The 14,159-nt window shown below is 50.9% G+C and overlaps 1 protein-coding gene across 1 annotated transcript in view; it reads right to left on the reverse strand.

Moving 5' to 3' along the window:
• FAM102A (family with sequence similarity 102 member A) overlaps positions 1-14,159 on the reverse strand; it is a 49,380-nt gene that overhangs the window by 11,363 nt on the left and 23,858 nt on the right. The window contains exons 2-4 of the mRNA XM_038745049.1: positions 4,609-4,729; positions 4,196-4,225; positions 282-398 (exon numbers count right to left, since the gene is read on the reverse strand). Of these exons, the coding sequence (XP_038600977.1) occupies positions 282-398; positions 4,196-4,225; positions 4,609-4,729 (268 nt within the window). The remainder of the gene's footprint in view (positions 1-281; positions 399-4,195; positions 4,226-4,608; positions 4,730-14,159) is intronic.

Genomic DNA, 14,159 nt, shown 5'->3' on the forward strand with positions numbered 1-14,159 from the left:
GTCATGCCCTGGGGACTACAGATTGCAGCAATCCATGGGGCAACCATGCATACATGAAACCATCGCACACAGAGCAGTGACCCCTGCAAGTGAGGCCTTGACACTCTTCTTGATTCAGCCCAAACTCACATCCAATCCTACCTGGGCCAAAACCACATTTGAATCTGCAGCCTGGGGCTCTACTCAGGCAGGTTGAGGCAAAAGATCGGAAAATCTGTCTGGGGTTACAGCTAATCTACAAGGCCGGAATGCAATCCGGGCCCTGAGAGCCCCCGTGGTACCTTCAGAATGGAGTTGTCCTGTCGGGTGTTCTTGGTGTCATACCCCTCCAGCAAGCAACAGCGGACGGCGGAGCCGGAGCCGGCAAACTCGGCCAGGTTCAAGTCAGCAAATCCCAGCTAAAGGGGATGACGAAAAGGCAACAAAAAGAAAGCGTGGGTGAGTTGGAGATGGGGCGGGTGGGAGAAGGGTGAGAGGGAGAGAGAGAGTGCATGCGTGACAGAATCTAACCCAGCAGTGAGTGGGAGCTCTAGCTGGGAGGCAGGAACACCTGTTGACATTTGGCCCAGAGGCTGAAATCCCACAGGATGTGAGGAGGAAAGGAAATTCAGCTTCGTATTGGCCAGGAGAGCGTTAAACAGCCTGCGGCTGTTGCATAACCAAGGACGGGGAAGGCACTAGGTCAGTGATGTGGAAAAAACAGAATCACACATCTACACCGCACAATAAGGCACTCTTTGTCCCCAGCCAACCCAGCGTGCACTGGGGCCGGCATGCCCCGAGATGAAAGGATATTGTTGTGGATGAAACTGACACATTGTTCCCGAGAAACAAGAATGTGTCTGTCGGAAAATGCAAGCGGGAGAAGCAGCTTTTGGGGTCGAGCGGGTCCTACACTAGTGGGCTTCATGAGAACGTGAGCGCTCCGTCTCCCAGGGGACCCCTGTAGCTTGCTCCTCCGTCCTCACCTCCCAAGGACAGGCAACAGAGACAGAGAAGGGAGGACATCTTACTGGGGGCAGGGAGGAAGGGAAGGGGGCAGGGGTTCTCCTCCAAAGGGGAAGGGTATTTTGGAAGTGGAAGATTCAGGAGGAGATGGAGAACAACCCAGTGGCGACAGAAAAACATAAAACAAGGGTCACACAGGTCCCCTCTGTGGAGCCACAAAGCAGGAACCCACAATGTTTTCCAACACATTCCTCAAATGACCAACAACAGAAAACGCTCTTGAAGGGCTGCAGGGGAGGCCAGGTGAGCCCAGGACCAGAAGAGGGGAATTTGGAGTTCCAAGCCCAGCCTGACCCCAAAGCCTCTCAAATTCTCCCTCTGGAAAGACAGGGAGAATCCAGACTGGGCTCCACCCTCTAGGAGGTGGCTGAGGAGAAATGGCGAGAGCACACCTGACGAAGAGCAGGGCAATTCAGGCGGCCAAGTGGAAATGGAAGAGGAAGTGTCTAAAGGTGGGGATGGAGGAGAGAAATGGGGAGGAAGAGGAAGGTAAAGGGATTAATACAAGCACCCCAGGCTAAATATTCCCCTGAGCCAGAGCAGTGCCAAGGCAGGGGTGATCCAGGGAAGCAGTGTGGCCTAGTGGATAGAGCATGGCCCTGGAAGTCAGATGGACCTGGGTTATAATCCTGGCTCCACCACTTGTCTGCTGTGTGATCTTGAGTCACTCACCTTCTCTTTGCCTCCCTTACCTCATCTGCAAAATGGGGATTAAGCCTGTGAGCCCCATGTGGGACATGGACATGATTTGCTTGTATCTACACCAATACTTAGTACAGTGCCTGGCACATAGTAAGCGCTTAATAGCATAAAAAAGAAAACAAACCAAAAAAACCTGGGCTGAACTTTTCCTCCTCTGGGGGAGAAGTGCTGCTGGGTTTGCCTTTCATGCTCACTAAATCCCCCCATTTCAAAAGGCAAGAAGGGGAGTAGGGTTTATGACTGTGAGTGGCTCTCTAGTGGGGCAGGGTCTCAGGTGGGTCAGTCAAAGGGCCTAGGTAGAACTGGTTGAGGCGGGACTGTTTAATTTTGGCCATTAATCGGGGAAATCACATCTTAATCCTGGCCATGTGCCAAAGTTGCTTCGCCTTGTCCTACCTCAAAGGCTCCCCCACCCCACCAACCAAACCTACGCAATGGTAGCATTACTCAGCCCTCTTCACATTAGTTAATGAATAACTGACTTGGGCAGGAAGGCAGCAGGTCCCACAAAAGCCAGGAATTGATTAAAGGCTCAGCAAAGAACTGGTCTAGAGCTCTGCTAGACAGTCAACTCTGGCCTCTAAAACTGACTGGAAAACAACATTCTTCAGGACTGGGGGAAGTGGGAGGGTTGAGTGGTGGGGGGAAAGGGGATATCGCCAGACTTCCTGAGTGAGCCATCAACTCCCAAGTAGCCAGAGTGCTGGCTCCTTCAGACTGGGCCCCCCCGCCGCTGGACTCTCCCCAGCTGAAGCAGAAGCTTCCCATCAGATGCTGCTTCCCCTGGGGCTATAAGCTGGTGTTTTCTCCAGCCGGTGGCTACCCTGGTGGGGCTGGGGGGAGGGGGATAGCGGAAGGGCCCTGGACTGAAAAGGATGCTCTCAGCTTTAACCTCTTGGAGCCATTTCCTAAGGGGTTTTAATTTTTCAGCCAGAAGCGGTTGTTTGCATCCGGCTGGTTGGCCCAGACAGGAGAAATTATTTCCACTTTGAAAGCATCTCCCTCTGGGCCGGCCCCATCCCCTTCCTGTTCCCCTGAGAAGAGCAGCAGAGCCCAGAGGGCTAGTCTCAGCCTCGCTATCCTTCCTGACCTCCAGAGTGGCCTGGGGCCACCTGCCTAGCTGAAGGATGTGCTGAAGTGGCCTCCCGGTTGCTGCTGGGCATGGGAAAAGAGGCAAGGTCTCGAAGGCCGGGGCAAGAAGCACTCAGGTTAACCACAAACTGGACCACCCCAATTTCTGCTTGGGGGCCTATTTTTTTTTTTTTAAATATTGTACTTGTAAAGGCTTACTATGTGCCAAGCACTATCCTAAGCAGTGGGGCAGACACAAGATAAGCAGGTCCATGTCCCGTATGGGGCTCACAGTCTTAATCCCCATTTTACAGATAAGGTCACTGAGGTACAGAGAGGTGAAATGACTTGCCCAAGGTCACACAGGAGAGTGGCAGAGCTGGGATTAGAACCCAGATCCTGACTCCCAAGCCCATGCTGTAGTCATTCATTCATTCACTCAATCGTATTTATAGAGTGCTTACTGTGTGCACAGCACTGTACTAAGTGCTTGGGAGAGTACACTACAATAGACAGACACATTTCCTGCCCACACTGAGTGTACAGTCTGGCTTATATTCTATCCACTAGGCCATGCTACTGTCCTGGGGAAAAAGGGAAGTGCTGGCTGGCAGATGCCCTCCAGCTGCCTTTGGGACTGGAATCAATCTCAACAGTATTTACTGAGCGCTTGCTGTGTGCAGAGCACTGTACTAAGAACTTGGGAGAGTGAATTTGGTCTCTTGGCTTTTTGCCCCACCCTAAGCAACAGCGAACTAGATTCTTCTGTGCCCTAAGAGGAGCGGAGGATGTTCCTAAGAGAAGCAGCATGGCCTAGTGGATAGAGCGTGGGCTTTGGAGTCAGGACCTGAATTCTTATGCCGGCTCCACCACTTGTCTGCTGTGTGACCTTGGGCAAGTCGCTTCACTTCTCTATGCCTGTTACTTCATCTGTAAAAATGGGGATTAAGATTGTGAGCCCCATGTGGGACAGGGATTGTGTCCAACCTGATTAGCTTCTATCTGCCCAAGTGCTTAGTACAGGGCCTGGCACATAGTAAGTGCTTAACAAATACTACAATTATTATTATTAGTAATAGTAATAATAACAATGTTCTGCAGGCCAGGGGAGACTGCTGCCCCATCTCCCCAAAGGTCGGAACACCAGGAAATGGAAAGCAGGAAGGATGTCAGTCAAACAAACGGAAGGGCTGTAGACACTGTGCTGGGCTCCCCAGGTAGGATGGGGTAGTCTCCTCTGGAGGTCTTTCAACCAGAGTAAATCTTCAACTTCTGGGGAAGACAGGAAAGATGGAGATGACCTGTGCTAACCCTAATGTAACTGAGCAGGCCAACAGAACTTTCCCTCATTGCTAATTTCCTGTTCTGTATTCCTCACCCCTTGCCTGGATGGCACACCTGGCAACACTCTTACCTTGGAGTAGGCCTTTCCACCTTTCAGCTCCTACAGGGAGAAAAAACAGGGATGGGTGCTGTTACTATGGAAACCAAAGGCCCCTCTCAATCACATGTCCAGGCTGGCCAAAGCCTCATGGTCTCTAATCCCAGTTCCCAAGAGGAATTCTCTCCCTCTGAGTTGGTCTCTTAAATCCCCCTCTGCCGAACCCCAGGCCAACTCCCGACCCTTCCGTGAGATAGGGCAGGGAAAATGGTTGCCCCGGTCCAAAGACGGGTCCCAAAAGAGGCTGTGAAGGGCTCAAGGGCACCCAACACATTAAGGGAAGAATAGGAGATAGAATTTCCAGAATCCAGATCCCCAGACCTCAAACAAAGGACTCCCCTCCTGCCCCCTTGCTATAATGCCCAGGGGTTTCGGAAAATGCTCACCTTGCGGATGGACACTCGGCAGACACAGGGGTCCAGGAGGCCAGTGGCTGGGTTGGCGCTCATTTTACACACAAAGGTGAACTTCTTCCTCCAGCGGACGCAGTTCTCCTGCACTTCCTCCCTGTGGGTGAGAGATTCAAGGGGGGGAAGTCAACCAGGCTGGGTCCAGTAGATGCTTCCCCTCTGCCCGGGTGGGCAGAAGTCACTGGCGAGACAGGCGGAGGAGACAAGCTTCCCCCGACTCTGGCACCTGTGGACTCCCTGCTCTCTCTCCCCCCTAAATTTCTCTTCAGGCAGCGACCGGGAGGTGAAGGGGGAGGGATTGGCTCCATTTTAACTGACGGGGGCTTTGTTTCCTGCCTTTTAAACCCTCAGAGAAAACTGTGGGAGGAGGGTGGAGAGTGTATGGGAAATCCAAGAGAGAGCTTGAACTCTTTTTTCCAGCAAAGGCAGGGTAAGGGGTGGGGTGCCTGAAGGGACAGGGGCTGCAACTTGTGCGTGCGAGTGCCTGTGTGTGTATGTGTGTGTGTTTGTATGCATGGGTTGGGTGTGGGCAGAGTCTGTGTGCGTGAGAAGAGGCATCAAGACCATGTGTGCATGCCTGTGTGCGTGGCTCTGATGTACTAGAGGAGAGCGAGGCTGCCTGGGGCGGTCCGCTCAGCTCATATTACCGCTCCTCCTCTGCAAACAGGGCCAGAGATGCTCCCAATTTCCTAGTTCCAATCCGGGCTATGGCCCAGCTTTGAGCCGATTAAGTGCTTAAGGGGCGACGCTGCAGCATGAGGAATCCAAACAACTCCGGAGAACGGTTTAATCCAGATTATCACCAGGATCCTGGGAGACAACAGGAAGGGGAGAAGGGGGAAGAGACAGAGGGGAGGAAGGGGGTGGGGGCCAGGCGGTGGAGGGAAAGGATCTCTCCCGGCCCCGGCCAGGGTCAGCAATCAGACTGCAGGAAGGGAAAAGGGTGGGCAGGACCAGTTTCTCATCGCCACAGCTCCCAGGGATCTTGGGCACCTCAGGTGCCGGAATAGCCTGAGGGCTCAAGGGCAAAATGGGATGATCCCAAAACCTAATAATCACTGTGGTATTTGTTAAGTGCTTACTAGTTACCAAGCTCCGTGCAAAACACTGGGGTAGATACCGAACAATCAGATCAGACCCAGTTCCTATTCTACATGGGGCTCACAGTCTAAGTAAAGGGGAGAACAGGTACTGAATCCCCATTTTGCAGAAGGGGAAACTGAGGCACAGAAAAGTGACTAGAACCCAGGTCCTCTGATTCCCAGGCCTGTATTCCTTCCACAAGGCCATGCAGGAATGGGAGGATTAGGAAGATGACTCTAAACTTGTTTTGGGCAGGGAATGCACCTACCAACTCTGTTATATTGTACTCTCCCAAGCACTTAGTACAGTGCTCTGCACACAGTAAACGCTCAATAAATACAATTGATTGACTGGATGAGGAACGGACTTCCGGGCTCTGCAGTTCTCATGCTAACTCTGTCCATGCCTAGTCGGGAGTCCGAAGGCAATAACTCTACCACCCGGGGCTGCAGAAAATGGTGAGTGGGGGTCTACCCTTCCCTCCTGGAGGCTGGAAGAACAGATGAGAAGCAGCATGGCCTAGTAGATAGAGTGTAGACTTCCACCTGGAAGTCAGGAGGATCTGGGTTCTAATTCTGGCTGTGCCACTTGTCTGTTGTGTGACCTTGGGGAAATCACTTTACTTCTCTGTACCTTAGTTACCTCGTCTGTAAAACGGGAATTAAGACCCTGTAACCTCCCCAGCACTTAGAACAGTGCTTTGCACATAGTAAGCGCTTAATAAATGCCATTAAAAAAAAAAAAGACTGTGAGCTCTGTGTGGGACATGGATTCTGTCCAACCTGATTAGCTTGTAGATCTCCCAACACCTAGTACAGTGCCTGGCGCATAGTAAGTGTTTAACAAATACCATTAAAAAAAACCCAGATGAGGTGAAAAGGCATTGAACTCTCTGGAAGAAATTCAAGATATTTATAGAATACTGTTCCCCGGACTCTAGAACTCTCCCAGTTCAGAGTCCCAAATGGGGACTCCTCCTTGCCAAGGAAAGGTAGTCCTGTAGGTAGGCTAGGGGACTGGTCTCTGGTCCCACCTTTTTTCTGGTGATCTTAGTAAGTCACTGACCTTTCTGGGCCAAGCTTCTGCAGTTATCCAAGATACTCTCAGACCTCATGTTAGAAGGATTCGGGCTCTCTGGGGATGAGGGGCAGGATTTGAGATGTCTTTTTCTTTCTAACCTACTCACTGTGACTGCATCTCCTCTGTCTCACCGCCGACTCCTGGAACTCAATACCTGTTCTCCCTCTAGCTTAGACTGAGAGTCCACGGTACTGGGGCTGTGTCCAATTACCTTGTATCTTTCCAAGCACTCAGAACAGTGCATGGCACATAGTAAACACTTAGGTTAGGGGCAAGGAATGAGTCTTTATTGTTATATTTTCCCAAGCTCTTAGTACAGTGCTTTGCACACAGTAAGCACTCAATAAATATGATTGACTGAATGAACGCTTAACAAATGCCATAATAATAAAAAAACTTCCTCTCCCTTCATATCTAACTGTCCACCACTCTTCCCACTTTCAAAGCCCTCCTAAAATCACATCTCCAAAAGGTCTTCCCTAAGCCCTCATTTTTGCCCTCCCTTCTGTGTCACCAATACACTTGAATCTGTGCCCCTTAAACACCTGAAATCCTCCTGCAGCCCCACAGCACATGTCCACATCTTTATAGTCTGCTGCTTCCCCTCTTTAAAATTCATTTTAATGTCTGACTCTCCCCCCGCCCACCCCATAGTTGGTAAGCCCCTTGTGATCTGTGATTGTATCTACCAACTTTACTGTATTGAGCTCTCCCAAGCACTTAGTGCAGTGCTCTGCACACAGGAAGCCCACAATAAATTCCAGCGAGTGACTGACTGATTGATTTCTGCCCATCAGCAACATCCCTGAATGTCAGCCCCTCAGGACAGTGACCAAAACACTTTCTGTTCTCCATGAAGTCTTTGCTACCATGGCCTAATGGAAAGAGCCTGGACATTTGGAGACCTTGGGTCTAAATCACTTCACTCACTTCTCTGGGCCTCAGTTTCCTCATCCAGAAAATTGGGATTCAATACCTGTTTTCCCTTCCCCTTAGTCTGTGAGCCCCAAGTGGGACAGGGACTGTGCCCAACACGATTACCATGGCCTAATGGAAAGAGCATGGGCCCTGGAGTTAGAGAACCTGGGATCTAATCCCAGCTCCACCACTTACTGCCATGTGACCTTGGGCAAGTCACTGAACTCCGATGTGCCTCAGCTTCCTCATCTGCAAAATGGTGATTCAATTTCTGCTCTCCCTCCTACTCAGACTGTGTGCTCCACATGGGACCTGATTTATCTTGTATCTATCCCAGAGCTTAGTGCACTGCTTGGCACAGAGTAAATGCTAAACAAATATGATTATTATTACCTCAGTCCTTAGCAGTGTTCTTGGCCCATTGTAAGTGCCTAATGAATACCATCATATTATGTCTTTCCGAGTTGGAAGGGAGCTCATGGAGGTTGGAAGGACTGGGGACAGCACTGGTCAGTAGACACTGCCCCCCAGTCCCAACCCGGCCACCCCAAACCAAGGAGGTTTGAGGAAAGTAGGGAAGGGCTGGGAGAGAATTCAGCTGTAGAAGGGATATGAAAGGGAGATAAGGGAAACACCCCACCCGACATACAAATAACCCCACCCTCCAAACATCAGTCATTAACTGAGCCCCGGCAGGCATGATGGGACCAAACAAAGTTTACAGATAAGAGTTCTCTGCTGAGCAGGGATCCCACCTGCTTTTTTTTTTCCACCTACTTGTAAAGGGTTTACTGTGTGCCAAAACTAAGTGCTGGGGTAGTCAGGTTGGATACAGTCCCTGTCCCACATGGGGCTTACAGTCTTAACCCCCATTTTACAGATGAGGTAACTGAGACCCAGAGACTTAAGTGGCTCGGCAAAGATCACACAAGCAGACAAGTGGTGGGGCCGGGATTACAACCGAGGTCCTCTGACTCTCCAGCCGGGGCTCTTTCCACTACGTCACGTTCAGTTCCCACATACTTCCCATCCCAAACATCTCGGAACTAGTTTTCAAGTGAAGTACCCCTTAATCATCTTCAAGCCTCAGCTCCCCCCCACCCCCCACCCCGATCCTTCAGTTGATCAGTTTTTCTTTCTTCAGCTCCTTATAAATATTATTCAGGCCAGCAACTTCTCCAGAAGACTTCTTCTCAATCACGCTTTCCCTGTCACCCACTGGTTACCACTATTAGGCCTCAAAATGACCACAGAAACCCACTGGTCAATGGGGACCGAAGAATCCCAGCTGGTCTTGTGGGGCCCAGCCCCCCGCCTTTCTCAGGAACAACTGTTCCGGCGGGGGTGGAGTCAATAGGGAGGAATAAAGCCCCAACTCCCACCCTGCCAAGGAAGAAATGATTCAGAACAACCAGGAAGAAGCTTTGGCTGGGCTTTGGAAGGGGAAAAGAAGCTGTTTGCCTTGCACTGGAGAGGGGAGGGGAAAGGGGGTGGTGTGGGGGAGGCTTGCAGGTGTAATCTTTGTACATTCTCCGAGAAGGAATCTGAGATTATTCAAGTTCCCCGTCATTTGATTCTCTTAAAGTATGGCGTTGGGGGGGGGGGGCGGGGGGGGGAGCGGCGCGGGCAGCCACCAAAAGATTTAACTGGACCCTAGATTGTGCGTGTTGGAACAGCCTAGAGGATTAGTCACTTGGAACAAAACCCCAGCTCTAATTGTGGGATTTTTTTTCTTCCTCTTTGTGGAAAAGGCCCTGGGAAGAATATGGGGGAAGGTCGTGGCCTACATGTGATCCAAACATGTCTTGTTGGGGGTTGATCCAATTCACTGTGTGCTGATTCAAGATGTCTTGGTCCCCGGGCTTGGGTGACAGGCCTGGTCTCTGGCTGTGGGAAAAGGAGACCAGGCTGTGGTGGCAGGATTTTCTGCCATTATGCAACTGTCAGGATGTGGCTGGGACTACCTCCACGATGTCCCCGCGGGGCTCTGCGAACACGGATGCAAAGCAGTCATCTCCCTCTCCCCAGTCTGGGGGAGAAAACGGTCATTCTCTCAGAGAGGGCAAGCAGTTGACGGTGATGGTAAGGTCCAATTGGGTAGGCACAGAGAAGACTAGCTACCCCATTAGACTAAGACCCTGGTTACAGTTGCCAGTCCCTGAAATGCCCAAGGAACCCCAGCTAGCCTTTCAGGGCCCATCCCTCCGTCTTTCTCGGGACAACTATTCTGGAGTGGGTGGAGCCAATAGGGAGGAATAAAGACCCAACTACCACTTTGCCTAGGAAGAAATGATTCAGAACCACCAGGAAGAAACTTCAGCTGGGCTCTTGAAGCGGTAGAGTAGCGTGTAGACCTCCAGGTGTCCAGTTCGGGGGTCTGCACACATGGCTACAGGCAAGCCCGCACCCTCCGCTCCTCCGCCGCTAATCTCCTCACCGTACCTCGTTCTCGCCTGTCCCTCCATCGACCCCCGGCCCACGTCATCCCCCGGGCCTGGAATGCCCTCCCTCTGCCAATCCTCCAAGCTAGCTCTCTTCCTCCCTTCAAGGCCCTGCTGAGAGCTCACCTCCTCCAGGAGGCCTTCCCAGACTGATCGCCTTCCTTCCTCTCCCCCTTGTCCCCCTCTCCATCCCCCCATCTTACCTCCTTCCTTTCCCCACAGCACCTGTATATATGTATATATGTTTGTACATATTTATTACTCTATTTATTTATTTATTTATTTATTTATTTTACTTGTACATAGCTATTCTATTTATTTTATTTTGTTAGTATGTTTGGTTTTGTTCTCTGTCTCCCCCTTTTAGACTGTGAGCCCACTGGTGGGTAGGGACTGTCTCTATATGTTGCCAATTTGTACTTCCCAAGCGCTTAGTACAGTGCTCTGCACATAGTAAGCGCTCAATAAATACGATTGATGATGATGATGATGATGATGGCTCCTGATTCTCTGGCCTGACTTGTCCCCACAGAGGCCCACAAAAGCAGTTTGGCTTTGGGGAGGGAGCACCGTATGGGAGGTTCTGGGCCTAATCCTGGAACAAGCCAGGCTGCTTCCTTATCACCCGCTGGTTCTAGATGAGGAAACTGAGGGAAGGCACAGTGGCACTTCCCTCGCAGCTGTTGGGAGGGTAACGCTCTTGTCGGCTTCTGAGGCATGACAGGTAATCAGAAAGCGCCAGGAGTGCTGACGTGAATGCTGGGGAGTGGAAGGAGGTCATGGAAGTTCAGGAGCTTGGTGTTAACAGAAGTCAAGGGCCCATTCACTCTCAGGATTGAGTAGGACATCAGCACAAGAACACCTACTCTGTGAACACAGTGTCAGAAGGACCTGGGTTCTAGTCCCAGCACCACCACTCATCTGCTGGGTGATCTTGGGCAAGTCACTTCACTTCTCTAAACGACAATCATCTCATCTGTAAAATGGGGATTAAGACCGTGCCCATGTGGCTCAGTGGAAAGAGCACGGGCTTTGGAGTCAGAGGTCATGGGTTCAAATCCCGCCTCTGCCAATTGTCAGCTGCGTGACTTTGGGCAAGTCACTTCACTTCTCTGTGCCTCAGTTACCTCATCTGTAAAATGGGGATTAAGACCGTGAGCCCCCTGTGGGACAACCTGATCACCTTGTAACCTCCCCAGCACTTAGAAGAGTGCTTTGTACATAGTAGGCGCTTAATAAATGCCAACATTATTATTATTATTATTATTACATGGGATCGGGACTGTGTCCAACCTGATTACCTTCTATCTAAATCAGTTCTTAGAACAGTGCTTGGCACACAGTAAGTGCCTTAACAACTACCATAAGAAAAATTTTTAAACCCAGCTGGATGAACTTTCCTGAGAGTTCAGGGCTATTAGATTTTGGGGGGCTGCTGCATACAAGTCTTTTTAATAACTGTGGTAATAAATGTGGCATTTGCTAAGCTCTTACTATGTTCCATAGGTACAAGATAATCATGCTCTCTCTCCCGCAAGGAGCTCGCAGTCTATGGGGGACAGAGAAGAGGTATTGAATCCCCACTTTACAGGTACAGAAACGGAGGCACAGAGGAAGTGAAGTGACTTACCCAAGGTCACACAGCAGGCAAATAAATGACAGAGCTGGGATCAGAACCCAGGTCCCCTTATTCCCAGGCCTGGGCTCTTACCACTATTATCACAGTTCTGGCTTTGAGGCTAGTGATGCTCTACTAAACTTGTATTTTTTTAAAACATAAAACTGTTCTTTGGCTCCATTTCAGTCTTTAAAAAGGTAGTCTATAATTTGAATTCAAAATAGCCTACTCCTAATTTAGGACAGTGGCAGCATTTATTGAACAACCACTTCGTGCAATGTACTATACTAGGCACTTGGGAAGGACAAAATAAAGATCCATCCCACTCTACCGGGGGAGACAAACATAAAAATATCTTCAACTAGAGCGGTCAAAATAAATAACTGAATATATAGACACAAGTGTCGAAGATGGGAGGAAATAAGCCCATAAATCCTAGAGTTAGCTGTTGGGTTTATATAGGTTGGGTTCTAGGAAATGAACCGGGGAAAGCTTGTTGGAGGAGATGGGATTTTAAGAAGGCTCCTCCAGGAAGTCTTTCCTGACTAACTTCTCCTCCCTTCTGCTTCGTCAGTGCATTTAGTTCTGTACACCATAAGCACTTTGATCCTCACTCCACCCTCACGTCCATACTCTTATGCCCTGCCCCTTCCCTTGTAAGTAATTTATTGAATAGTTATCATGTATGGGGCACTGTACTAAGTGCTTGGGAGAGAACAATACAATAGTGTTAGTAGACACGATCCCTGCCCGTATCTGGATGTCCAAGGCAGCTATCCCAGCCGACTTGATTCATTACCTTGTGCCAACAAAGGACCAATGATTACAGACACTCCATCTTAAAAATGGCTCCAAAGGTTTCGTTTTCAGCTCTGGGATCCTCCTTGGTTCACGGTTAGACACCTCAATCCCTGCGGAGTTGGAGAGTGAGGGTTGGGGGCGAAGGAAGACTAGGGAGGCACCTCTTTGGGCCACTGCGCTAATCACAGGCCTCTAACCACACGTGCCCAGCCCTAAACGGGGCTCTAATTCTGGGTCCCCCTGAAATAGACCAGGGGCACCCACAGTGGTCAGAAAGGCTCTGGTTACGAGCCAGCTGGTTTATCCGAGTCTCCTCGAGACCTCCAGGAGCTCTCCCTGAATGGAAAAAAAAGCAGTGTGGTCTAGTGGATACAGCACAGGCCCGGGAATCAGAAGCACCTGGGTTCTATTCCTGGCTCTGCCACTTGTCTGCTGTGTGGCCTTGGACAAGTCACTTCACTACTCTATGTCTCAGTTCCCTCATCTGTAAAATGGGGACTAAGACAGTGAGCCCCATGTGGGACAGGAACTATGTCCAACCAAATTTGCTTGTATCCACCCCAGCGTTTATAGTACAGCGCCTGGGAAAAAGTAAGCTCTTAACAAACACTGCAATTATTACTATGATGATTATTGTTGTTGTTTTTTTAAGAAAGCAGGCCAAGATGCACATCTTGGACCACGGTCCAGGGGAAGTTCCTGCTGCCCCCATCGACGAGTCGGGAAGGGGCCGGGAAACCTGATTTGGCACCCGGAACTCTGAACGTTACTCTGCGCTGGGGTTTTCCAGCAGCCAGGGTTGCCCCAGGGAGGCAGAGGGAGAGGCTGGGAGGGGGAAAAGCCGTTTATTTTCCCAATGACGGAATCTCCCCCTTTGGGGAGTGCCTCAAGTTTCACACCCCAAGCGGAGCTGGCAGACGGCAGCTAAAATTAGCTATGTTTCTGATTAGTTTACTTTGTGGGCAACAGAGTCTCCAGCTAGTTTGACTGAGGGCTTTGGATTCTCAGTTGGAACCCATCGCCTCTGGTTCTGCTCTTGAGGGAGAAGGATCGGTTTCCCGCCCTGACCGTTGCCCGGCCAGGTCGAAGGCGACCTCTTCCCTCCCCTCGAAATGCAAACCCTCTCCTTAGGCACAGAGCAGCCTCTGCCCCAGCGCATCAACCCATGGGAGTGGAGGTTCGGTGGTCGGCCCCAATGGAAGAGGCCAGAGACACTGGTTTACCCCGACCCTCCTCCAGGGTTGGGCTGCAATGAAAATCCAAGGCCCAAGTCGTGCCCGAGATGAACTCTGGCACTACAGCCGCTGCCCCTGGCTCAGCCCCAGCTGGGCTCCCTTCTAGGGTCCATTGTCTCACGTGTGTGGTCATCCTTGGAAGCCCTGTGGTCTGAGCAGAGTCAAGCTTGTAGCCCAGGGGCCCACAGGAAAGTGGCACACGTGCCGGGCTGCCCCCTGCGTTTTCTCTGCCCTGTGAAAGCTCTAGGGGGGAGGACATGGGGATGTGTTGACGCCTGCCTGCCCCAAGCTGTACGGGTGGTCAGGCTTGGGCCCCAGCTGGGGGCCAAGGTCTCCTCTAAGCCGGGGAAG

Source organism: Tachyglossus aculeatus, chromosome 4 (genome assembly GCF_015852505.1).
Source record: "Tachyglossus aculeatus isolate mTacAcu1 chromosome 4, mTacAcu1.pri, whole genome shotgun sequence".
Lineage (NCBI taxonomy): Eukaryota > Metazoa > Chordata > Mammalia > Monotremata > Tachyglossidae > Tachyglossus > Tachyglossus aculeatus.